General features: G+C 36.4%; 1 protein-coding gene across 2 annotated transcripts in view; it reads right to left on the reverse strand.

Annotated features, from left to right (window-relative positions):
* Nucleotides 1–26,314, reverse strand: part of LOC131162251 (uncharacterized) — a 43,524-nt gene extending 17,210 nt beyond the window's left edge. The window contains exons 1-4 of one of the 2 annotated variants that reach the window (XM_058118549.1): nucleotides 26,117–26,314; nucleotides 25,814–25,936; nucleotides 25,098–25,218; nucleotides 9,879–10,007 (exon numbers count right to left, since the gene is read on the reverse strand). In XM_058118549.1, coding sequence (XP_057974532.1) covers nucleotides 9,879–10,007; nucleotides 25,098–25,218; nucleotides 25,814–25,936; nucleotides 26,117–26,139 — 396 coding nt within the window. In that variant the 5' untranslated portion in view covers nucleotides 26,140–26,314. The remainder of the gene's footprint in view (nucleotides 1–9,878; nucleotides 10,008–25,097; nucleotides 25,219–25,813; nucleotides 25,937–26,116) is intronic. The other variant, XM_058118550.1, reaches the window with a different exon arrangement.
* Nucleotides 26,315–27,142: the final 828 nt, after the last annotated feature.

The raw sequence follows: 27,142 nt of genomic DNA on the forward strand, positions 1-27,142 counted from the left end.
AATAACAACAACAACCAAGTCTTTAAGTCCCACTAGGTGGGATTACCATTCCACACAATCCAGGGAAATATCCTCCGACAAATGGAGGGCTGTCAAATCTTTACTCACACAATCTAGTGCAATGTACTTTGACAAAAAGAGAACTATCAAAACAAGTTATTGTAGGTCTGCCCCTCCCTTCATCTGCTGCCACTAACATTAACTAGCTCAATCATAGGTGTGTAATTTGGCCTCTGTTGCACAAACCACTGCCCTTCCCTCATCCTCTACAAGAGCCATGCATAACTTAACACGAACATGTTAATCCCTTAATTTATCTTTCAGAGTTATACCACTCATCCACCCTGGCATTTTTACTATTTTTCTGATAAAAAAAAAAAAGAAGCTTTAATGAACCAAGAGAGGAACAGAGATAAAGCAGATAACCATAAGTTCTCACACAAGGGCACAGGAAAAAGGAAAAAATACATCAGCATAATAAAACCAACCAAACTCGAATGATATCCTGAACGTGACAGCCCTTGAACAGCCCGCATTAAGCCCAAAGTGAATCCAAATATCACACCCTGTCCCAAAGAAGCCCTAATGATCATCTTTTCCCAGAAAAAATTCAAGCAATCCTCTGGACAAATTCCCCAAACTACAGCACCTACATCACACCTCCACAGCCTCTTACGAGCCTTACCCTTTCTAAAAACAGTAAAAGAAACAAGCAATAACTCCTCCACCAACTTTGGACAAAGCCACTCTTCACCTAGAACTCCAAAAAGTGAATTCCACAAGACCCAAGCAAAAGAACAGTGATGCTTTAGAAGGCCTCCTACTCTGCAGCGATTGTTGGTGTAAACTCAATAAAGTGCCACCAGCCAAACAAACACCTTTATCTTAGAAGGAACTTTAGCCTCCCATATACCTTGATATAGAGGGGAAATACCACATCAGCCTTGATAAGATGAGAAAATAAGGACAAAAACATCCTATGCCCTTTTTTCATTCTATGACGAACATCCTCAACCACCTCATTAGCTACTTAAATAGCATCCACAAACTAAAGTACTAAACTAATAGGCCCAAACTCTGACACCTTAGTAGACCTATTTATTTTAGGCACTAAAGTGAAAAAGGTATAATTAACACTTATCATTACCATGAAACTCATAAAACAGTAAAACACCCTCAGTAAGTCCTCCTTTACCACATCCCAACACTCATTAAAGAAAAAATGTTAAAACCATTCAGCTCAGGAGCCTTCCCACTAACACCCTATTCCCTAACCTTCTCTTCCTCAAAAGGCCACTCCAACCAAGATAGCCATGTAATCAAAATAGGACTCGACTCCAATCCCAAATCCTCCTCAGTACACGGATTTCTAAAAGACTCAGCCATCAACCTAAAATAAATGACTAATGCCCCATCCTCAACTCCAATTCTCTAACATAGTTGTGTCTCATCCGCCGATTCACCAGCTTATGCAACAACTTAGAATTACAAATCTCCTTCCTAATCCATTTAAATTTAACCTTTTGCAACCAACCCCTAACCTCCTTCAAAAGAACACTCTCCCAACTCATTCTTCAAACCAACTCACCTAACTTCCTCTCCACTAGAAAGCCCCTCCTCAATATCATTCCTACCTAACACACTCAACTCACTCAAAATACTCATTTTTTTTTTTCACTCTTAACATTTCCGAACACCTCTAAATTCCATTCAGCACCTCTTCAGCACCCTCAAGCCTCTTCATCAATCTAAATCCCTCCCAGCCAACAACTTAGACCTACTCCAAGTGTCCTTAATTAAATTACAAAAAGTCAAGAAGATCAATTCACATATTTTCAGAGTTCAGACTGCAAAGGAGTAGGACTCCAACTAACCTTCCTAGACTCCACACACACAGGGAACCGATCAGAAACCAGTCTAGCTAGAATCTCAAGCAAGATCAAGAAAATATTCCTCCCACTCATTGCTAAATTGAAAATGATATAACCAACTTGAAATAAATCCCCCCCCCCCCCCCCCCCAACAAAGAACAAAAAAAAAACGCCAAGTAAAGAAGGCATTCTGTAATGGAATATCTCTTGAACCAGAGTCCCTAAATGAAGCTATTGGAAGACAGCATGCTAGAAGAAAACCTTCTACCCCCCATTTTTATTTGATGGGAATCTAACTACATCAAAGTCATACTAACTACCCACGTAGGATAACACAACCCATACGCAGCCTCAGTTCCTTCCAAAACTGGGACCTAAAGGTAGGTCTAGAACCACTATAAAATGAAGAAACCCACCACTGCCCCTTCATCTCACCACCAACAAGACAGACGAAGAAAAGCAAAGTTGCCACCCAGGTCCCAAATCACTGAATACCTCCAGAAGCGCCATGAGAGAATAGGATAACCCAATCTTTTCCTCTACCATGCCAAACCTCCCTGATAATACCCCCATCTACATATTCTAATTTTAGATTCCTTGAGGAGCAGCACATCCATAGAATATCTCGACACCACTTCCAAACCAAACCCCTTTTTTACAATCACCTAACCCTCTTAACACTCCAGCTTATTAACCTCCTATTTTAACAATCTTACCCACTTCACCAACCCTTTTCCCACCCCCATAATTAATTGAAGATTCTAAAATTTTCAACACTTTCTCAACTCTTTTCTTTCTCTCTTATGTCTTAGGCAAAACAGCCACTCCAAGCTCCATCCCTAAAGGACTCACCAAATTAAATCACATGTGAGGCCAAGGGCTTGCAGATCTTGTTTGCCTCTCTCACCCCTTAAAAACAAATGGTTAGATAACCTCCTCCTTTAGCCCCTTCCCTCTAGCACAGAGAAATATACGATGACTTAGGCACATAGGTGGAGTGGGAAGAATGCTTTGAGAGATTTAGAAACCCCTTGAGCAGTCATATCAGAGATCACTTGAGGTTTACCCAAAACTTTATCAAAACTAACCTTGTGACCAGTGGAAGCAAAATCAGAGTCATATGGAATAATAGGCAAAGATCCTTCCTCAATTTTGGCCTTCAGAGGCTTGCAGCTTCCTTCAAATGGCCCATGCCAACCTGTGCATTCTCGGAGGTCCTCCCAGTGTTGAAATTCCCCCCTTTCACTGAATAAATAAATCACATTCCCTCATGTCCAGAGAGCCCAAGCCTGATGCCTCATTAAACTTAATACTTACATTACTGTCAAATTCATCTCTAAAACCAAGGTTTCAATTAACTGTTCCAGCACAAACCCTCTTTTCAGATTCACACATACTATCATAGTCCTCTTCAACCCCCCTCACAACCTCCCAACCCTTAGCATTCAGCTCAAACAATCCTTCTCTTGTGAACTTGCTCATCTCATTTTCCATATTTCTCCCAATATTCTGGCCATAACTCTTGGAACCTTCACCACTTTAGATACACCCCCTGCACAGTCCCCTTATTGCATTTTTACTCATCATGAAGATGAATAATCTGACAAATATTAAGGCCACTATTATTTCCCACTTCGACTATTTTTGAGTGGAGAATCTCTCCCTTGACTCATGACATCCAAACTCCTTTCCAGCAAATGGAGATTCCAAAGTGAGCTTTAATTTGGCAGCCCAAAAGGAAATTTTCTTTACTCCTGCCCCAGTACCTAATATTGACCCCAAGTTACTAAAGCCAGATTTCCCATTTCCCTATTGTTCACTTACTGCCCATCACATTTTATGCTCACTATTCGTGTTTACACACTGCACATCAATCACTCTTTTTGGTTGGGCGCTCTCTCAAAGAAATTTTTCTTGGTAAAAGAAAATATGAAGTACAAATAATTCGCTCCTCAATTTGAAAATTAATCATAGGCAAAAAGAAAGGAGGAAGATTGCCAGAAATAGTGGAGCTTTCTGGTGCATCAAGCTCTCTCATATGTCAGGCTCTCTCATTTCACCATTTGATAACATCTGAAAATTGTTATTTTATGAAAACCAATCCCTTTGATATTGGTCCTTCCTACTACAGGCAGCTCCATCAACTCCATCGATAACCCTTAGCGTTATCATTTTTTTCAGCAACTTGTACTTTTTGAAAATGTGGTTTCTTCGTTGCACAATATTTTCATCCATATAACAAACCTGGCTAGATAGCCATTCTACAAAACTTTCCTTTTAATTTTAAGGGAATTTTATATTCACAAAACACGCCTGAAGCTCTTCTATTTTATCCATCCAGATTTAACTTAATGCATTACATCTTCTTCTGTCTCTTTCAGTCCGCAGAGCAAATCCAAAGAATCAATCTACAAGTGCTAATAATTTCTTGACCATCAAATTTAGTCCTCTCTCTAATATTCCTCATAAAACAACTAAATTTACATTTAATATATTATGTCTCATTTCTAATTATTTAAAACCTCTAGATTTTAAAGCTACTATCAATAATTCTGATTTGAATTTTGCTCCATCTCTAGCTTCGTCAACCAATACATCATACAATATCAAGTGCAAACAACATATACCATGAAACTTCATTTTGGATGTCCCTAATGAGCTTACCCGTCACTAATGCAACAAGATTAGGACTCAAAGCAGACCTTTGATGTGCATGTATTATGATTGGAAATTCACATTATTCTGGACATGGGCAGGTAAAGACGTTAGTTCAGGAAGCTAGGATTAGATTAACAACTTGGAATATAGGGACACTTACGGGTAAAAGCATGGAAATTGTGGATACAATAATCAGAAGAAGAATCAATATAATTTGCCTTCAAGAAACTAAGTGGGTGGGAGAGAAAGCTAGAGAAATTGATAAATCAAGATTTAAATTTTGGTATACTGGAAAAGAAAAACATAAGAATGGAGTAGGCATTATTATGAACAAAAACTTACAAGATCGCGTTGTGGACGTAACTAGAGTAGGGGATAGAATTATAAAATCCAAGATGGTATTAGGACAAGAGATAATAAATATCATTAGTGCTTACGCTCCTCTAGTCGACTTAAAAGAAAATATTAAGAGACAATTTGGGGAAGATATGGATAGTATTATACAAGGCATACTAGGGACTGAGAAAATATTTATAGGAGCAGATCTGAATGGACACGTTGGAAAAGATAATAAAAATTATGAGAGGATACATAGAGGATATGGATATGTAGACAAAAATGAGTTTGGGGAGATGATCTTAGACTTCGCTATGTCATACGATTTTAGTATAATGAATACTTGTTTTAAGAAGAGAGAAGAACTCTTAATAACCTTTAAAAGTGAACAAAATAGAAATCAAATAGATTTTTTTTTTTTTAGATTGTTTATCATACAAGGATTGTAAAGTTATTCCAGGTAAAAGTCTAACCACACAACATAGAGTCTTAGTGTTAGATATATGTATTAAAAAATGGAAGAAAAATGATAAAATAAACCAGTGTAAGAGAACTAGATGGTGGAACCTAAAAGGAGAAAATATAATAAAATTCAAAGATGAAATGATCAAAGATGGGGATTGGACCATAAAGGATGGGATAGATACAAATACTCTTTGGAATAGATTAGCTAGCTCTATTAAATAGATAGCAAAAGAGATTTTAAGTGAATCAAGGGGAAGATTCTCAAATAGCAAAGAGAGTTGGTGGTGGGATAAAGATGTACAAAAAAATCATAAAAACAAAAAGAATTTGGTATAAAACATGGCAAAAATGTAGAAACAGAGATAACTTTGAAAAATATAAGGAGGCAAGAAAAGATGCAAAAAAAGTCATTAGTGAAGCTAAATATAGATCATTTAATAGTTTGTATGATAGATTAGGTACAAAAGATGGGGAAAAAGATATATTTATAACTTGCTAAAGCTAGAGAAAGGAAGAGCAAGGACTTAGGAAATGTAAAATGTATAACAAAATGAGGATGATATTGTCTTGGTTAAAGACGAAGGCATTAAAGAAAGATGGCGAAGTTACTTTAGTAAGTTGTTTAACGAAAACCAAATAGAAGGCTTAAACTTAGAATTGTCAAATGAGGAAAAGACTAAAAATATAAGATTTATTCGAAAAATTAGAGTTAACGAAGTTAAGTTTGCACTAAAAAAGATGAAAAATGGGAAAGCTATAGGTCCAAATAACATCCCAATTGAAGTTTGGAAATGCTTAGGTGATAACGGAATTATATGGTTAACTAATTTATTTAATACAATTAAAAAAACTAAGAAAATGTCAGATGAATGGAGGAAAAAACACTTTAATACCTATATACAAAAATAAAGGAGATATTCAAAATAATAATAACTGTCGTGGAATTAAACTTATGAGTCATACGATGAAACTATGGGAAAGGGTAGTTGAGTAAAGATTAAGGTTAGAAACGAAGATCTCAGAAAATCAATTTGGTTTTATGCCTAGGATATCTACCGCAGAAGCTATTTATCTTTTAAGAAAATTAATGGAAAAGCTAAGGGAAAAGAAGAGGGAGTTGCATATGATATTTACTGACCTTGAGAAAGCGTATGATAGGATATCTATGAAAGTTCTATGGTGGGTTTTAGAAAAAAAGGGTGTATGTAGTAGGTATACCGATGCCATTAAGGATATGTACGATGGAGTAATGATTAGTGTAAGAACTATAAATGGAGAAACCAAAGAATTTCCAATCACCATAGGTGTACATCAAGGATTTTCTTTGAGTCCTTAACTTTTTACTTATTGATGGACCAATTGACTAAGAGTATTCAAAAGGAGGTTCCATGATGTATGTTGTTTGCAGATGATATTGTATTAATTGACGAAACTAGGAACGGAGTAGAGGCTGAATTAGAATTATGGAGAAAAACTTTGGAATCTATAGGCTTTAGGATAAATAGAAATAAGACAAAATATATGAAATGTAATTTTAGTAATGATAGGAGGAATATTGGAGACAAAGTCAAACTTGATGATGAAGAAATAAATAGCACTTGTAGATTTCGATACCTTGGGTCTATTATGCAAGCTGAAGGAGAAATTGAAGATGATGTAATGCATAGAATTAAAGCAAGTTGGGTAAAATGGAGAAGTGCTTCAAGTGTGCTATGTAATTGTATCATATCCTTAAAATTGAAAGGGAAGTTTTATAGGACAGCTACAAGACCAGCTATGCTATATGGATCGGAATGTTGGGCGACAAAGAAACATATTATCCAAAAAATAAAAGTTGTCGAGATGAGAATGCTTAGATGGATGAGTGGTATAATATTGAAAGATAAATTAAGGAATGAACATAATCGTGGTAAGTTAGGTGTAACTCATATTGAAGATAAGATAAGGAGGGGACGACTCAGATGGTATGGACACTTGCAACGTAGGTCACATAGTGCACCTATGAGGAAGAATGACTTAGTTATTGTAGGGAGCAGTAGAAGGGGTAGGGGTAGACCTAAAATAACTTGGGAGGAGATAGTGAGTAAGGATTTAATATCCTTGAATCTATCAAAAGAAATAATCCATGATCGCATAAATTAGCGAAAAAGAATTCATATAGCCGACCCCACTTAGTGGGACTAAGGTTTGGTTTTGTTGTTGTTGTTGTATACTCTCTTGCCTTCTACAACCCACTATAAAACTTCCCTAGGTTCCTTATCATTGGCTTTCCCTAAGTCAATAAAAACTATAAGCAAGTCCCTCTTTTTTCACTCAACCTTTTAATTTATCTTTTTAATATATATATCTTTGTTACTTGGTAGTTGATCTCCTAGACATAAAACCAAACTGATCTTTTTGAAACCATTTTTAATGTTCTTACCTTTTCCCAAAGTTTCATGGTTTTACTCATAAATTTAATTCCAATAAATTATTACAACTATGAATAACTTTTGTATTTTTTTATATAGGTATTGAAGTGTTTTTCCAGCGGAGTTGAGGGTTGTATGCTGTGCTTGGGGCATTAGGATGGAATTCAAAGGAAGAAGACCTTGTGGTCTTTAGTTTGAGATAATATTCAATATTTGGCTTCATTACAGTTTGTTGCTGCTAGTTGTTTTAAGGATTTGTCTTTTGAGAATGTTCAGCAGGACTGGTTTTCTGTTTTGCATTAATTTTTAGATTTACTAATTTTACTCTTTTGTTCTTTATGGAAGAATTTTTTATTCTCCAGTCTGGTACATTCTTTCTCTATAATACTTTTCTTTTTTCACCAACAAAAAAAGTGTTTTTTTTCTAGATTCACCTGCCATTTTTTTAGTTCTAGTAATTGTGTTAAATGAACAACATAACCATGTAATTCCATCACACACCAAGGCATTTCCAACCTACTGCTTTTCCTTTTCCTTCTTTTCCTTTTATGGATAGAAAAAAAAATCCTTTAACAAAACAGAAAGGAGAAGTACAAAGAAGAAAGGGAAGACGAGAAAAAAAAAAATGCAATCAGCTCAATAAAGGCTTCCATTTTTCATCTTTTTAATGCATGCTTAACTTCATTGACTCTAATTTGCAAATAAATCACAATTTTTTAGCCTTTTCCTCATTTGTCAATTCAAAGTTTAGATCTTCTACTTGGTTTTCATTAAATAGATTAAAATAAGTTTTTGTCATCTTTGAATGCTTTCACTTGGTTGGTTGCGCTTAATAAAATAAATACTAATAACCTGCTGCCAATCAGGAAATCTTTCAAGGCTCTCTCTCCTGATGTATCCGTGCTCTGCTATAGGAACTCAAAGGCAGCTTCTCATCTTCTTTTGCACTATGAATTAGCTTGGAGGATTTGGACTAAGCTTTTTGGTATTACAGGAGAGAGCTGGTCAAGTTCTTCTTCGCGGGGACAATCGCTAGCCATTTCTTTTGCAGTCTTTGAAAGAAGGAAGGTTAGGGCAGTTTCATGGAAGTTTGGCATATTTGCAGTTTTACGAGGGATATTATTGAAGCACAATGAAAGGATATTCTCTGGGAAGAAATCAAATTGGGTGCCCGTTTGGGATAAAAGCCAATACTTGACCTCACTGTAGTCTGCTGGTTTTGGATTTTTCGGAGGGGTTAGTTTCCAGGAGTTACAAAGAGATTGGAGGAACCTGCTGGCTTGTTGATCTTTTGTCTTCTGTCGTTTTTAAGTTGCTGGTATTTTCTAGTTTTTTCCAGTTCTCTTCAGAAGAGCCTCACTCTATTATTTTCCTATTAATGAAATTTTATTTTCCTATAAATTTAAAAAAAAAAAAAGAAGTTTGCTTTCTTTCTGTTGTATCTTCTTGACTAAAATACTATCATCGTCATTTTTTGTACATTTGACACCATCTAAGCCTTTGCTCTTTTTTTCTCGAACTCAAACAAGTTTAAATATGTATCTTTCCCCCCTTCTTTTGTATCTAGCCTAGCATACAAGTTATTATACGCTCTATGTTTGGCTTCACTAACAATCCTTTTTTTGCATCTTCCACGTTTTGACATATCATTATTAGGCCAAAAGACACTCACATCCTCGGAGGTTTGGCAAAAAAGACAGAGACCTCCCCTGAGTTTCTAAAATGCTACAGACCTCCCTTGAGGTTTGCCAAAAAGACAAAAAAAAACCTTCCCTCAAAAAACTTGTCTTTTTCTTTTTGGGGAGATCAATGTCTTTTGCCTTCTTTTTTCATATTATTATTATTAAAGATTTAGAAAGCTCAAAAGAATTAATCAAATGGAAAAAATTAAATCAAAAAAAATACAGAAGAGAGTTTGAAGGAGACAGGAGATTGTTGGATTTGCAATCAAAAATTGATTTGACCTAAGAAATTTTTTCCTCTGAACTTGACAACTTGAAGGCAAATTCACAAGAATGCAAATAAAAACACATCCATGGTCAACTGCGGAACCCAAAGAAGAGTAGACAAAACTGTCCAGAACATTTTAATAGCCAATGGCTAAGAGAAAACCACCAGGAATCTAAAAAACAGTAACCTGTGCATAATCCAAACAACAGTATGAATGTGTGTGCAGCTTGATCTTTTCTTCCCCCTCCTTTGGGGCCTGTTGACCATCACCTGTAGCAGCTACTGCAGCACTGAATATCTTTGCACCCTTAGCTGTCTGTCACCAAAATCAAACATCACACATATGTCATATAAACAAATTTTTTTTTTTTAAAAAAGAAGTTCTACAGTTAATAATCATCAAATAAAACTAGCAAATCTGGGAAGTTCACATAAATCATTCTCCTCATTTCTTTCAACATAAATTTCATATCTCTGAAAGAAATGATTATACAAATAAAAAAATATTTAGGTCAGCCTTTTTGTTTCTGAATAGAAGATGTCCTCCCAACGAAAAAGGAAAAACTACAAAAGAGCCATCCTCCAATCCTCTTACAATTTATTCGAAGAAATATCCCTAAAAACACCAGAAGCTCTACAAAACCACTCCATCCCAAACCCAACGCAAATAACAACTAACAAGATGCAATTTTTTTAATTAGAAAAAAAGAAGAAATATGACTAAAGAAAAAAAGAATGTACAAGAAAGAGCGTGAGAGATCCTCCTAGGAAGAAAAAAAGAACAAAGAAGAAGAAAAAATAACATACAGCCTTCCAGTCATATTGTAAATTGGAAAAACACACCCCCTAAAAGAACCCTGTCACAAACACCTAGAGAAAAAAGAGCACCCTTCCATCCATCCAACTGCTTAGACACCTTCTCAATCACAAGAGCCCAGAAACCAAGATATCTAGCATTACCCCCCAAAGGAACATCTGAATAAGTCAAAAGCAACTATAAAATACTACACCCAGCTAAAAATGCAAATTCCAAAAAGATCTAGTTTCACTCAAATCCAAAACCCTCTCAAAGAGTTGTTAGACAGTTAGCACATCTGTATCTGGAAGGCTAAAGTCCCCTTAAAAATTAAGGCTTTTTATTGGTTGGTTGTTCTTAATAGAGTTGACACTAACAATCTATTGCAGGTTAGGAGGCCTTTTAAGGATTTATCTCCAGATGCTTGTTCTCTTTGCTTTGAAAGTTCAGAATGTGCTCTTTTAGTAAGAGATGAATTTCATTAATAGATTAAGAATATAAAACCAGGAGATAAATCATCTCTTTATTAAAGTCTGGAACAATCCAGATAAATAAAAAATAATAATAAAATAAAAAAATAAAAACAAACACACACAGAAAAAAATTAGCAAACTAAAAAAAAAAAGCAAGTAAAACCAGCACAAACTAACAATCCAGCACCATAGCACCAGTCAGGCTGCATATAAGAAAAGCTCACCCCCCCCCCCCCTCAAAAGTCGCTCTGTCCCACACACCAATGAAAAGCCAAATAATGTATCTTTTCCCAAATGAACAAATGCGATGACTTCTTCCCTAAAAAAATATGCGCATTATGCTACAAAGAAGGCACATTTCCAGAGAGCTGCCTTTTCCCTTTTCCTGCCAAAAGCAACAAAAGAAACTGCCAAAAAGTCCTCCACCGCCTCTGATCTCACACAACATTCGCCTAAAAAACCAAATAACTTGTTCCATATCCTCCAAGCATAATCACAATGTATAAAAAATGTGATCCAGATTCTGAACAATTAGAACAAAGAACAAAGACGTCTGGAGATAGAGCCTTCAAAGGTCTCCTGACCTGTAATAAGTTATTGTAATTGATTCTATCATGCACAACCAACCAGATAAAAGCAACAACAACAACAACAACAACAAAACCAAGCCTTAGTCCCACTAAGTGGGGTCGGCTATATGAATCCTTTTCCGCCAATTTATGCGATCATGGACCATTTCTTTTGATAGATTCAAAGACATTAAATCCTTACTTACTATCTCCTCCCAAGTTATTTTAGGTCTACCCCTACCCCTTTTACTGCCCCCCTCAGTAACTAAGTCACTCTTCCTCACAGGTGCACTATAAGGCCTACGTTGCAAGTGTCCATACCATCTGAGTCGTCCTTCCCTTATCTTATCTTCTATAGGAGCTACACCTAACTTACCACGAATATGTTCATTCCTTAATTTATCTTTTAATGTTATACCACTCATCCATCTAAGCATCCTCATCTCGGCAACTTTTACTTTTTGGATATTATGTTTCTTTGTCGCCCAACATTCTGATCCATATAGCATAACTGGTCTTATAGCTGTCCTATAAAACTTCCCTTTCAATTTTAAGGGTATTCTACGATCACATAGAACACTTGAAGAACTTCTCCATTTTACCCAACCTGCTTTAACTCTATGCATTACATCATCTTCAATTTCTCCTTCAGCTTGCATAATAGATCCAAGGTATCGAAATCTACAAGTGCTATTTATTTCTTCATCATCAAGTTTAACTTTGTCTCCAATATTCCTCCTATCATTACTAAAATTACATTTCATATATTCCGTTTTATTTCTACTTATCTTAAAGCCTCTAGATTCCAAAGCTTCTCTCCATAATTCTAACTCAGCCTCTACTCCATCCCTAGTTTCGTCAATTAATACAATATCATCTGCAAACAACATACACCATGGAACCTCCTTTTGAATACTCTTAGTCAATTGGTCCATCACTAAAGCAAAAAGATAAGGACTCAAAGCAGATCCTTGATGTACACCTATGGTAATTGGAAATTCTCTAGTTTCTCCATCTATAGTCTTCACACTAGTCATTACTCCATCGTACATATCCTTAATGACATCAGTATACCTACAACATACACCCTTTTTTTCTAAAACCCACCATAGAACTTCCTTAGGTATCCTATCATATGCTTTCTCAAGGTCAATAAATATCATATGCAAGTCCCTCTTCTTTTCCCTAAACTTTTCCATTAATCTTCTTAAAAGATAAATAGCTTCTGTGGTAGATCTCCCAGGCATAAAACCAAATTGATTTTCTGAGATCTTCATTTCTAACCTTAATCTTTGTTCAACTACTCTTTCCCATAGTTTCATCGTATGACTCATAAGTTTAATTCCACGATAGTTATTACAATTTTGAATATCTCCTTTATTTTTGTATATAGGTATTAAAGTGCTTTTCCTCCATTCATCTGGCATTTTCTTAGTTTTTACAATTGTATTAAATAAATTAGTTAACCATATAATTCCATTATCACCCAAGCATTTCCAAACTTCAATTGGGATGTTATCTGGTCCCATAGCTTTCCCATTTTTCATCTTTTTTAGTGCAAACTTAACTTCCTTAACTCTAATTTTCGAATAAATCTTATATTTTTAGTCTTTTCCTCATTTGACAATTCTAAATTTAAGCCTTCTATTTGGTTTTCGTTAAACAACTTACTAAAGTAACTTCGCCATCTTTCTTTAATATCTTCGTCCTTAACCAAGACAATATCATCCTCACTTTTTATACATTTTACATTTCCTAAGTCCTTGTTCTTCCTTTCTCTAGCTTTAGCAAGTTTAAATATATCTCTTTCACCTTCTTTTGTACCTAATCTATCATACAAACTATTAAATGATCTATATTTAGCTTCACTAACGGCCCTTTTTGCATCTTTTCTTGCCTCCTTATATTTTTCAAAGTTATCACTGTTTCTACATTTTTGCCACATTTTATACCAAATTCTTTTTGTCTTCATGATTTTTTGTACATCTTTATCCCACCACCAACTTTCTTTGCTATTTGAGAATCTTCCCCTTGATTCGCCCAAAATCTCTTTTGCTATCTTTTTAATAGAGCTAGCTAATCTATTCCAAAGAGTGTTTGAATCCATCCCATCCTCTAAGGTCCAATCCCCATCTTTGATCATTTTATCTTTAAATTTTATTATATTTTCTCCTTTTAGGTTCCACCATCTAGTTCTCCTACACTGGTTTATTTTCTCCTTTTTCTTCCATTTTTTAATGCATATATCTAACACTAAGACTCTATGTTGTGTGGTTAGACTTTCACCTAGAATAACTTTACAATCCTTGCATGATACACGATCTACCCTCCTAGTTAAAAAAAAATATATTTGACTTCTATTTTGTCCACTTTTAAAGGTTATTAAGTGTTCTTCTCTCTTCTTAAAGCAAGTATTCATTATACTAAAATCATATGACATAGCAAAGTCTAAAATCATCTCCCCAGACTCATTTTTGTCTCTATATCCATATCCTCTATGTATCTTTTCATAATTTTTATTATCTCTTCCAACGTGTCCATTCAAATCTCCTCCTATAAATATTTTCTCAGTCCCTAGTATGCCTTGTATAATACTATCCATATCTTCCCAAAATTGTCTCTTAAGATTTTCTGCTAAGCCAACTTGAGGAGCATAATCACTAATGATATTTATTATCTCTTGTCCTAATACCATTTTGATTTTTATAATTCTATCCCTTACTCTAATTATATCCACAACGCTATCTTTTAAGTTTTTGTCTATAATAATGCCTACTCCATTCTTATGTTTTTCTTTTCCAGTGTACCAAAATTTAAAACCTGATTTATCGATTTCTCTAACTTTCTCCCCCACCCACTTAGTTTCTTGAAGGCAAATTATATTAATTCTTCTTCTAATCATTGTATCCACAATTTCCATGCTTTTACCCGTAAGTGTCCCTATATTCCAAGTTGCTAATCTAATCCTAGTTTCCTGAACTAATGTCTTTACCTGCCCACATCCAAAATGATGCAAGAACCCTTGCATATTTGACACTGTACCCGGGCGCCGACACGGCGTGTCGCTTCGGCGCGACGACCTAGCCCACCCTCGCCCACTTTTCGCTACAGTCGGGTGGTTCAAGTACAACGCGTTGCTCGTAGGGGACGCCCCAGAAAATATTCAGTAAGGATTCATATCATAGTGATCTGACAAATTTTACGCTGGCTGTCAACTACCTAACGCAACCCTCCTCCTTAACCCGGGCTTGGGACCGGCTGTGTGTGAAAAAATTAGGACATTTAAGTGCATCACAGGCGGAGTTAACCAACCAGATAAAAGCGTTGATTTTAAAAGGGACTTTGGCCTTCCAAATGGATCTATAGAGAGGAAAAAATGAATTACATCTAGTCAAAAAATCATGAAAACATTTGCACGAATAAACCCCCGAAGGATCCAAAGACCAAGATGGACTATCCTCCTCCTAAGTAAACCGATAGTTATTCAGCAAGACTAATAAAGAGGATAGCTCTAACGACACCCTATTGTTCAACAAACTACAAAAGTGAAAATCCCATGAAGGCAAAGGACCACCCAGATCAACAACAAAAGATGAAATGAGACCATCCTGACCTGAACTCAAGCAAAAGCGGCGAGAAAAAGAGGTGAACAAAACTACATTTCCTAACCAAGGACCTTTCCAAAAGAGGAAATTACTACCTCATCCCACTAGGAATTTAATCTAGGGAATGAAAAGGGGACAACCCTGAGAGAGATCTTTCCATGGACTCTCTAAAGAACATCTTAATCTCAAATTAATTTCCGCACATTCTTGTTAAATCCATACTTTTAACAATTTTATGCCACAAGGAAGAATTCTCTAGCAAAAACTGCCAGATCCATTTAGCCAAAAGAGCTATGTTTCTAGACACCAAGTTTCCAATACCCGAACCACCCTCCCATTTAGGGCTAGCCACCACTTCCCAACTTACCAAACGATCCCTCAAGCCCACTACCCCTGACCACAAGAAGTTTCTCATTATCTTCTCAATCTTGCTAACTACCCCCACCATAATCTTAAAAAAGGAAAGTATAAAGAGATACAAGAAAGACAAGCCTGGATGAGCATAATTCTGCAACCGAGAGAACAAAGAGCAACTCATCATCTATTTAATCTCTTAGAAACCCTTTCCACAACCGGATCTTAAAAACTGACAGACCCAAAATATTCAAAAAAAGAGGGTCTCTGATCCTCTAAAAAGAAGATAGTATCATCAGCAAACTGAAGGTGCGAAACCCTAACCCCCTCTCCCCACTTCCAACCTTGTCACTAAACCTTTATCCACAGCCCTATCCACCATCCTACTATAAATATAAAGCACTAAAACAAACAAAAACAGGGATAAAGGGTCACCTCGCCTAATCCCTCCCATAGCCTTAAACCAAGACTTAGACTCACCATTCACTAAAACTAAGTAGCTTACATTATGCAAACTAAGTAGCTTACATTATGCAAACATCCTGTAATCCAACACCACCATCTCTCACCAAATCCCTTTCTCACGAAAAATCTTATCCATAAAATTCCGATTCACTTTATCATAAGCTCTCTCAAAATCCTACTTAAAAATGAGTCCCTTATTCCTCCTCCTCCAAAAATCGGCAACCAAAATGGAATCCACAATTTGCGTACCCCCACAAACGCACTTTGAGCCTAAGAGATGGTCCTATCTAGCACCGAACTCAACATGTTGGCTGAGACTTCAGCAATGATTTTATAAATGCTAGAAACTAGGCTAATAGATCTATAGTCCCACATCTTGATGGATTTATTCTTCTTTGGAACCAAAGTTTTGAAAGTGGAATTGATACTCTTGCTTAAAATCCCATTCCCATAAAATTCATTAAAAACGTTAAGCAAGTCATCCTAAACAACCTCCCAACAATTTTATAAGAAAGACCAATAAAATCTGTCAGACCCTAGAGCTTTATCACTCTCCATCCAAAAAATCGTGACCCTCACTTCCTCTTCCTCAAAAGATCACTCCAACCATGCCACCTCATCGCCAAACAAAGGGTCCCAATCTAAACCTTCAACCATTGGTCTACCATGTCCTCCTCATAATATAAATTAGAACAAAACTCAATGATTTCATAAGCAATTTGACTCTAATAGGAAATAATATCCCCCCTACCCACGTCCAACTCCCTAGTCAAATTCTTCCTCATTTTCGTATTCGCTATGGAAAAAATCAAGAATTGCAGCCAATATCTTTGATCCATTTAAACTTCGTCTTCTGTCTCCAACTTCTCATTTCCTTGAAAATCACCACCTCCAATTCATTCTTCAAAGATACCCTTTCATCTCTTCCTTCCCCTGAGAGATTACTATCATCATCCTTCCTATCTAACTCAGCCAACTCTCCTAGAATACTAGCCTTTCTAAATCTTAAATCTCCAAGCACCTCCCTACCCCATTCTTTCAACTTCTCTTTTAACCTCTCTGTTAAAGGCTTGATACACATTGTTGACCCACAACCTAATAGCTTAAGCTTTTAGGTAAAGTGGTAATCTAACATGGTATCAGAGCAAGTTACTAGGAGAACCTGGGTTCTAGTCTTGTTGCCCGCATTTATTGTGATGTTTAAATTATTGTACTCTCTGTGATGGGTGTAATTTATTGTTTGTTTATCTCTCCATGTGCTGTCGGGCTGCACGTTCAGGGGACTGTTAAAGGCTTGATATACATTGTTGGCCCACAACCTAAAAGCTTAAGCCTTCCCACCCCCTCTCCACATCCTTATTTCAAAACTCTTCACTAAGGGCTTGAAGGAATCATGATCCAACCACATATTTTCAAACACGAATGGAGTAGGACCCCAAGAGACATTCGTCAATTTCAACATAATAGTGAAGTGGTCAGAAGTAGGCCTAGGTACTATAGATTTAGAGAGATTAGGGAACTACTCCTTTCTTTCCATGCAAAATAGGAATTTGTTGAGCCCGCTTGCCACCGCTATAGCAACTCCCGCTGACCACATAAAGTTAGCATCATCCAAGGGAAATATATTAAACCACAATCCCTACTAAGTGAATCAAAACTCTGTATAGTAGCAGTAACCTTATCATCCCGCTTCTTCTCTTAGGGAAGCCTCACAGCATTAAAATCACCTCCCACAATACAATTAGGAGCACAAAATCCAAACACATAATAAAGATCATCCCAAAAAAAGCTCCTACAGGTTGGTCTAGAAGGGCAATACATCGACGAAAGCTACCATTGGCCCTAACCTTTCACTACTACCAAGACAAAGAGATAGAAAAAGCTTACTAGACTATCCAATTTAACAATGGAACATCCCACATCACCAAAATAACACTCTGACCCCCGAGAAGGTACAAAAACCCAAATCCATATTACGTTGTTCCAAATCCCTTTAATAACCCTGCATCAACATTCTCAAGCTTAGTCTCCTAAACCAAAACAATATCAAGAGATTATCTTAGTAAAACCTCCATATTAACCACCTCTTTCTAAAGTCCCCTAGACTTCTAACATTCCAGCCAACAATTTTCATAATTTCACTCATTTCCCTCCCTTCCCAACTCCCTTCCCTTCCCCATAATTGATGGAAGACACCAAGTCTTTAAATTCTTTCTGAACCTTCCTTTTTTTTTTTTTTCACTCATATGTTGAGACTCCGTAGAAATTTCACCTTGGCCCCAATTAGACTCACTAATTTTAGGCCTAGTCCTCAAGGAGTTTATTTGGATCTATTATCTCTCTCTCACTACCCCCCAAGCCAACCCCAAAAGCGTTACTCCCAGTAGAACCCTCCCTATGGAATAAAGTGCCAAAAGAAAAAACATATTGAACAGGAAGGAAAAGAATACCTTCTCTAGATCGGGACAAATTCAAACTGACCATAGGAATAGATGCTTCTTCATTGATATCTAACACCCCCCCCCCCCAAAAAAAACTTACAAAAAGAATATTAAAAGAATCCACTGTATCAAAATTAGGCTTAGGGATAGGGAACAAAGACCCCTTATCAATCAATTCTTTCATCTGGTTTACGTCATGTTAATATCATTTGTACCCCCTTGCACAGTGTCAAAAAATAACTAAGCACACTCTTCCCCATACATCTGCAAACTTTGCGTGTGGTCATTGTTGTGCCCTAAGCCTTCCACTCTCTCACCATCAAAAAGTCCCTCAATAAGTTGTGCCAAGACGTCCTCTTCATACAAGTCTAAATTAGCTCTCAACTAATCCACTAGCAATTCCTTCTCAAAATCACAAAAGATGTTTGAGTCATCTTCCATATCAAAGACCTCCTCTTCACCAACGCTAATCAAATTATCTTCAGCTCTCTGCCCACCAACCCCTTTGCTTCTTCATTCCCTTCCCCAAAGTTCAACGTAAAAACTCCTAAATCCTCCCCCCCCCCCCCTTTTTTGGGCTGAGCTAAGAGATGACCATAGGTTAGAAACATTGCGCCTTTAAATCATCTTCCTTTAATTTTTCTTAAGAGCTTTTCCCGGCCTCCCATATTAAATCCCTCACCAATTCCAATCCACTGAACTTACCCATGTAGCCACTAGAAAAGAAACCTGAATCAATTAATCCCCTTTTCTTAGCGCCAAAAGGTCTCAGATCCACCTCCTATCTGAGGCCATAATATTTTTACACTCTTGAACCCATTTGCTGACAACCCTTTCAGCCCATTATAAGTAGATCCAATACTTCGATCCCCATTACCAACGATTGGAAAGGAATTACTTCCAAATCGTGCAGAAGTCCTCCTTTCCTTAACCGAAAAATCTCTAACAACTTCAATGAATAAGTGGTTATCCAAGAGCCTCTAAAAAACATTCAGCTTATACACCTTCTGATCACGACAGACGATATTTGTGGAGACACAATCAACTCATACTACAATATCCTTCAAGATCGATAGACAACTTCATTTAGGCTTCCAAAAACTTAATCCATTCTTCACTCTAATTCTCTTTGGGGATACGAAAAGCTTGTCTTTGACCTCCAAGAGAAAGCTTATTGATACAAATAAACCTGCCTTTCTCATTCCTTCTCAAATCTATTTGAACCTGCTTCCTTCTCTTCCAAAGTGAGGAACCCCCCAATACCCAGTTGCTGCCCCTCAAGGGCCTAAACAAAAAAACCCCGATCTCAAAATCCTTAAAAACTCCCTTTCAATAAGATAAATGAGAAGAATCTCCCCGAAAATTCAGAAAGTCCGAATGTTGTACTATCCAAGCGATTTGGAAAGTTCAGAATGTGTTACTCACCCATTCCTTCATTGCTCCTTTTCATGGAGGGTGTGGAATAATCTTTTGGGCTTATTTGGGGAGAGTTGGGTAGTTGATTGTGTCTGGAGTCAATGGAGGATTTTTTTTACTACATCATTTTCAAGTTTTGGGAGGGGCAAAGATGGTTTGGCCTCGTGAAGGAGTGCAATTTTTGTAGTTTTTTAAGAGATTTGGTTGGAGCGGAATGCTCAAACTTTTATGGGAAAGAGGATTTCTTCGATTATGCTTTGGGATAGGATTCAATATCTAGCTTCCTTGTGGGCTTTTGTAGGGTGTTTCAAAGGGGTTCTCTTTCTGATTTACAGTATGAGAGGCTGCTTGTATCTTTTAAGAAGGATTTTTTAAAGCTCCTAGTTGCACTTCTTGTTCTCCTTAATAAAATCTCTTCTCTTAAATCAGAAAAAGATAATTAGCAGTATAGCAAAAAGGACTCCTTATGATCTTCTAAGTAAAAATTTGTGTAAATAGCAACCTCATGATGTGACACCCCCACAGTCCACTCTTATCCCTCTCACAAAACATCTACCCACCAGCCTATCTAACAATTTACTAAAGATACCGACCATAAGAACAAACAACAATGGAGAAAGTGGATCCCTTTGTCTAACGCCCCTCAAAGCCCTAAACCGTGACTTAGGTTCTCCATTAATGATGACCAAAAAAGAATCATTAGACAAGAAGCCCTTCATCCAAGCCTGTCACCCCTATCCAAAACCCTTCTTAGACAACCTCCTCTAGAAAATTCCAACCAACTTGATCATAAGCCTCTTCAAAAACCAGTTTAAACACAATCTCCCTCTCTCTCCTCCTACTCAATTCTTTATCCCAAAAGACTATGATTCATTCCTTGCCATAGACTCGAAAAGGCAACACACCAAGCACATTTTGACAACATATAAAATCCCCCAAAAATCACATTCATAACTCACCCCACATTTACCAAGCTCACCTACATAGCCATGAATATGGAAACAGCTAAAACAAAAGCTATCTAGCCTACTACAATGAAGATGCCACTATGCCAGCAATCACTCACCACATTTGAAGCAAACCACATAGCACAAAAAGAGTGAATCGAGTGCATTCTTAGCTCTCACTTCTTACCTACAACAAGCCATTAGTATTAATTTTCATTAACCAAAGTCCAGGTAAATGCCTTAATTTTAGAGGGAATCCTCTAAAATTAAAGCATTTAGTTGGACTTTTCTCAACATTAATAACTTTCTCTAGCAAGCTGCAAGAAAAAGAAATGTAAGAAGAATATTTCAATAAATAAAACAATAAGGATTTGACAGAGAAATTTACCAGAACTATCCTTTTCAAACTCCAAATTTTTGTCTAAATGAAGAACAAGAGAATTAGAAGTTATCATCACATTAATAGCCCATCAACTTTCCTCTCATTGACATTTGGAACAAAAATGAAATTTTCATAAAAAAGAATTCCGCTCTGTGGAGTAAAAAGGTGAATTCTATGAAGATATGGAAATACATAGAGATGAGGAATGATGAAGAAGGAATATCCCAACTCAAGTAGCCCCTTAGAAACAAATAAAAGAGCTATCTCCAATTATGTACCAAGTCATTTGAAAGAAAAAAGATGATAAACCTTGTAGATAAACTTCTAAGAACTAGCACTAGTATAAATAGCATAGTACATACAATTTCGTGCCAAGGATTTTGTTTCTAGTGAAATTCTTCACAAACGTTTTCCCACTAAACAAATATTTTTTGATACTAAATTCCCAAGACCCAAAACCCCCTCGAAATGGGTCAAGAAACCACCTCTAGCCTACCAAAGTTTTAGGTTTTGTTTTCAACTAAAATTTTGAGGGGCTTCAAAAGCAAAAAAAAAAAAAATCGATGTGGATGTCAAATTCAATTTCAATTCCAATTTTAATAAAAAAAAATTATGGAAATTAGTAGTAAAGTGTGGAATTTTTATGGAACTTCAAAGCTGTTAATAGACATAAACCTGGATGATTTAGAACTAAAACATTGTAAATAAAATACATCAATGACAAGTATGTAGCATATTAAAGTGCAATATTCATAATACAATAAGCACATTACACATATTCAATTAATATAATAAAAAGGGCCTCCCCAGGACACAAGGCTCCCCACTCCGTGAGGGTGTGAAGAGGGTTGTCACAATGTATTTAGCCTTACCCTTGCTTTGTACAGAGAGGTTGTTCCCTTGGACTCGAATCCATAACCAATTGGTTACAAAGGAGCAACCTTCCAGTTGATCCAAGGCCCACCCTCGTATTCAATAGTCTATATTTTCATTGATATCCTTCTGAAAATCTGAAAGCTATCATTGATATCCTTCTAACAGTCTATATCTTCAATAAAATAGAAGATTTCATAAGAAAAACTTCAATATTGAGTTTTGAATCTCAATTCCAATTTCAATGAAATTTTAGTCAAATTTTAGAAAAGTTTTGCCGAAATTTTGAGATTTTGACAAATTTTGAATGATTAGTTGAAACTCCCCAATGGTAATCTTTAAGAGAGAGATTGATTGCCATTTTGTATTTCAAGAGGAGTAGAGAGGGGAATTTCAATGGAAATTTTAGACCATGCAGCCTGAAAACTAGACACTCACAATGGGATCCTAGGACTACCCCAAAAAGAAATATCAAGACAAACACCAAACCAAAACAGAATGCATGTTACAGAGCAATATTCTTTAATCGCTTTTTGCTCTAGAATAGTCCCCATTATGCCACTTTTAGCCATATTAATCTTCAAATCAGAAACACTCAAAAATTTTCAATAAAGCAATCACTTGCCAAAAATGAATCACATCATCCTCCTCCAAGAAAAACATGATATCATAATCCAAAAACTAAAAACTGAGAACCTCCTTGTCTCTCCCACAATCTTGATCTCTTAATGGAACCAAACATTTGAGTCTACAAAACACATCGACCACCAAAGGGAATGAGAATAAAAAAAGAGGATCACCTGTGAAGTCCTCTAGAAACTATAAACCAAGTTTTAGCTAGTTATTTAAAATGAAAGATACAAGTAGAAGAAATTTGGTCCTTAATCAATTTCCTACAAACCACCTCAAAGCCCTTTCTTTATAGAACTCTATCTTAAAATCCCAACCCACTCTAAAATGGAGCTTTTCAAAATCTAATTCAAGAAAAATGCATTCCTTGAATCCGTATTCTGCATCATCCACCACCTCATTATGCATCAACGCAGCATCAAGATTCAATCTCATATGAATAAAAGCACTTGGCACCATGGGCACATTATCCCCCAAAACCTCTTCAAGTCCCCTCAAAAGTAGCTTAGTCAAAATTTTAAGAAGGCTAGTAACCAAGCAAAGTAGCCTATAGTCATTCACCATATGAGAACAATTGTTTTTAGGAACAAAAGCAATCAAAGTATAATTCCCACTGCTTCCCCACTATTCCATTCCCATGAAATTGATTCAAAAATCTGCATAACATTTTTCATAGATGGGATCCCGGGGGGAGGGGGGGAGGGATCTATACTTGCTACATTTATGTTTCTTCATACACCATGCCAATTTGACCTCCTTCAAATGGACCCTATAATCATTGTGCTCTCTTCTCATCTATAGGACCTCAGTCCAACCCTTGAGTCATTGACCTAAGATTTGTTCCTCTGTATACAACTCCTTACAAAACCTTGTAATATTCTTCCCATGCATCTCTAGTCTATACTAATAACTCCTAAACCTAACTCCAACTCCCTACAATACTTTTCATTTGTACCGTTACCAACCAAAAGAAACAAACAAGTGCAAAAATCACCAATCTTGACCTACTTAATCCCAAATTTCTTTCCCAGACTTAATTATGTACTCCTTGATAAGGATATCCTCCAAAGCATTCTTCAACGTAAGCCCCTTCATTTCATCCTCATCACTCAAAGAACCACTCTCCTTTACCTAGCCAATATTTGCAATCTCTTTGTAGGATTCCATTCTCCTTTAGAATCACAAAAAATCTCTTTGTTCAAAGATTTCAAGTTCTTTCAACCTATTCTTCACAACACTCAACTTCTTCACAAGCTTGAAACCTTCTCAACCCTGCTCCTCACCCTCCCACCATTTCTCCAAATTACCCTAAAAGAATGATTCATGAGCCACATATCCTCAATGAGAAAAGAAAAGTTCCCCTACTAAATCAAATGTGATTCTAAAATGCACAGAACAATGATTTTAAAAAAAAAAAATGTACGAGGCAAATTCAATCGAACGAAAATAGGAAATAACCTACATCACCAAAAAATGAGCCTCACACCTTCCAACTTCCAAGTGAACCGTCCATTATCTCTAAGCCCAAAATCTACAACAGCAATTTAGTTTCTTTTTTAACATGGAACATATATCTTGGAAGTCATAGGCATTTCAAATCATATGAAGGATTAAAAAAGTCTGAGGCACAGTTGGGTAGTCAGTGAATGGGCAGACAGCGCATATTTCAATTTTTTTCCTGGAGTAGGCACTGCAAGGATATTGGTACTACTTTGCAAAAACTTTATAAGAGAATAAAAAAAAAATTCTCCATATTTTCTTCCTGGTATACTAGAAATATGTACTCCTTAACCAAGCATTCCACGCATCCTTTTCATGCTAGTGAAATAAGGTTTAACATGTGTATTGTTAATACAATGTTATGGGAGAGAAGCTAACCCCTAAGACAGCTCTTGGGGCTCTAGGCACCCATAGGTTTAGAACAAGCACTAGTATGTTAAGGCCTTAATTGCAGTACACAAACAGTCCCCCTCCCCATCATTAAAGAGCATAGGGAGTGCTCTTAAAACAAAAGAAGACATGAAGAAAGAAAAATGGAGAAGGATGGAAAGACTAACAAAATAACTAGTTAAAGACAAACATTTCCTCTTCTCTTGCCTGCAGAGACAACAGCAGCAGCCTCGGCCTCTGCTCTTTTTCTACTTCTTCATTTCTTCTTCTTGCATGCAGGTTGTTTGTACCATCCTATTAGTGTCTAGTCTTTCAGCAAGACAAGGGACCCAATAATAAACCCAATTTCTACATGATCTTTGATTTTGATGCTTCAGATACAATGATCTCGTGCATAAAATGAAAAATACTTAATTCCCAAAAGCATCCAACAGTTAAAAGTAAATTCACATAAAGACAAGAATAGAACAGGGTAACTCATAGAATAAAAACATGAATATCTAACGACCACAATAGCTACTCAAAAGCAACAAAGCGGAATGTGTGAACTACAGAAAAGACTAACCTCTCTTCTATGATCCCGTGTGACTAGTTTTTCTTCTTCAAAAAAACGTAAAGTCCGACGAAGTTGCTTTGAGTGCAGCTTCAAGTCCTTTGCTAAATCTTCTTCTCTAACCCATTGACGTCTAGAATAGAAGAAAATAAAATGTTATAACCAACAATATCAGTTGCAATAAAAGAGACTGCCTTGGGAAAACACACATACACATTCATAAACACCAACTCAATTAAAACATATAGCAAGAACGGTTCTATAGTACTACTTTGAAGTTGGGACGGTCTTGTCATGTTTCCTTCATCCTAGATATCATCTTAGACCTTGGAAAGGAGACGGTTCTGGTATTTTTCTTGCAAATTTATATTGTTGCAGTTGTTGAAATCCTCTGCCTTCTTCTTCTTCTACTACTTCAATTATTTTGGAGAAAGCAATTTGGAAGGCTAAGTTCCCCCTAAAATTAAAGCATTGGATGGATTATGGTTTTTTTTTTTTTAATTTTTGCTAGACCAATTGGACTATGGTATTTAATACTAATGATTTGTTGCAAGTAAGAAGGCATAACAAGAAGGATGTTTTGGGGGGTCTCTTTGATCGATGCGCCAAGGATGGAACGGCAGTTCTTTGTAATCTTTAAACACATCATCACTCCATAGTTCAAACAAAAAAAATAATAAGCAAATTAACTTGTATTTACATATAGATAAATTTAAAAGGTAACAAACCTTGTGAGAGCATCAAGCACCACCACAGCAATTCCTCGGTTATCACTCCTCCCAGTTTTTGGCTGATTCTCCCCTTTCGTTGTAATGTCGTCGTAGAATGCCCTCGCCGCAAGCTTCACCAGCCTGCTCAAATTCGAAGGAAAAACACTCAAAAAATAATCAAATCAAATAAAAACCAAAACCAGGTCGAACCACACGAACACTAACTTTTCGGAAAGAAATGGTAAAACTGAAACCCATTTATCTAATGGAAAACAGGGGGAAGATAGAACAGATCGACTGGATTCAACAAAAAGAAATTGCCTGTTAAATGGTTCGATGCTCATAGTTATTGAATTAATCCGCAAAGAATTAAATTATGGAACGAAAAGAAGAGAGAAGGGCCGGCTGTTGCTAGAGAGAGGCTGAACACTGCATCTTCGTCGTCCCCGGACACTGTTGAAGTCCCCACCAAATTGCCGCGAGAGAGATGGTCGTCAATTACTTGTGGAGGGGTCCTGGAAAAGCCAGATAAAATAATTTTAAAATTATTTATTTAATTTTTTACGTTAATTGGAATGTAATTTGTTTTTACATTATTATAATTTTAAATAATAATCTATACAGTAAATTTAAAAAATAAGGCAATTTTCAATCTCGCCTTTTTCACCGGTCTTAAGAAAAAAAATTTCAAACTTTAACTTTAAATTATGTGAATTTTCATAAAATTATTGTATTCTTATATTTATATTTTAGGCAGGTATACATGGTTCAAAACTTGAGGTTGGCTTCATGACTTTTTTTCCGTTTTATTATTATTTTAAAATAAAATATTAAATAATACTCTGTTTGGAAAAAAAAATTTCAATTTAATACTTACGTAATCTCGCAATTTGGTACTGCGAGATTTAAAGAGAGACGTACTTTTGTGGTGACGCGTGGCAGCAAATCTCGCAGGATGGTCCTACGAGATTTGCCTAGAAAATGGGACAGCGTGTGTGGTGCGTGGCAAATCTCGCAGGACCATCCTGCGAAATTTGCTTGATCTGGTGTTGGCCCCTTCATTTCACTCGCGAACAAAGTACAGAGAGGGTCGTCTGCAGAGCTCCATTTGTAGAGAGAGCAAAGAGCAAAGAGGAGGTGTACGAGCGCAAGTTACCGTTCGCTGGACTGGAGCAGGTGACCGTTCGGGAGTGGATTGAGCAGGTAACCGTTTGAACGGCCAGACGAGAAAAGTTATAAAAAGGAGAAAATGGGGTACGTATTTTTTCTTACCATAAAACAAAATTAATTTCATTAAGTTCTGCTTTAACCAAACGTTTGAAGATTTGTTATTTTAGTTCCATAAAG

This window comes from Malania oleifera, chromosome 8 (genome assembly GCF_029873635.1).
Source record: "Malania oleifera isolate guangnan ecotype guangnan chromosome 8, ASM2987363v1, whole genome shotgun sequence".
In the NCBI taxonomy this organism is placed as follows: Eukaryota; Viridiplantae; Streptophyta; class Magnoliopsida; order Santalales; family Ximeniaceae; genus Malania; species Malania oleifera.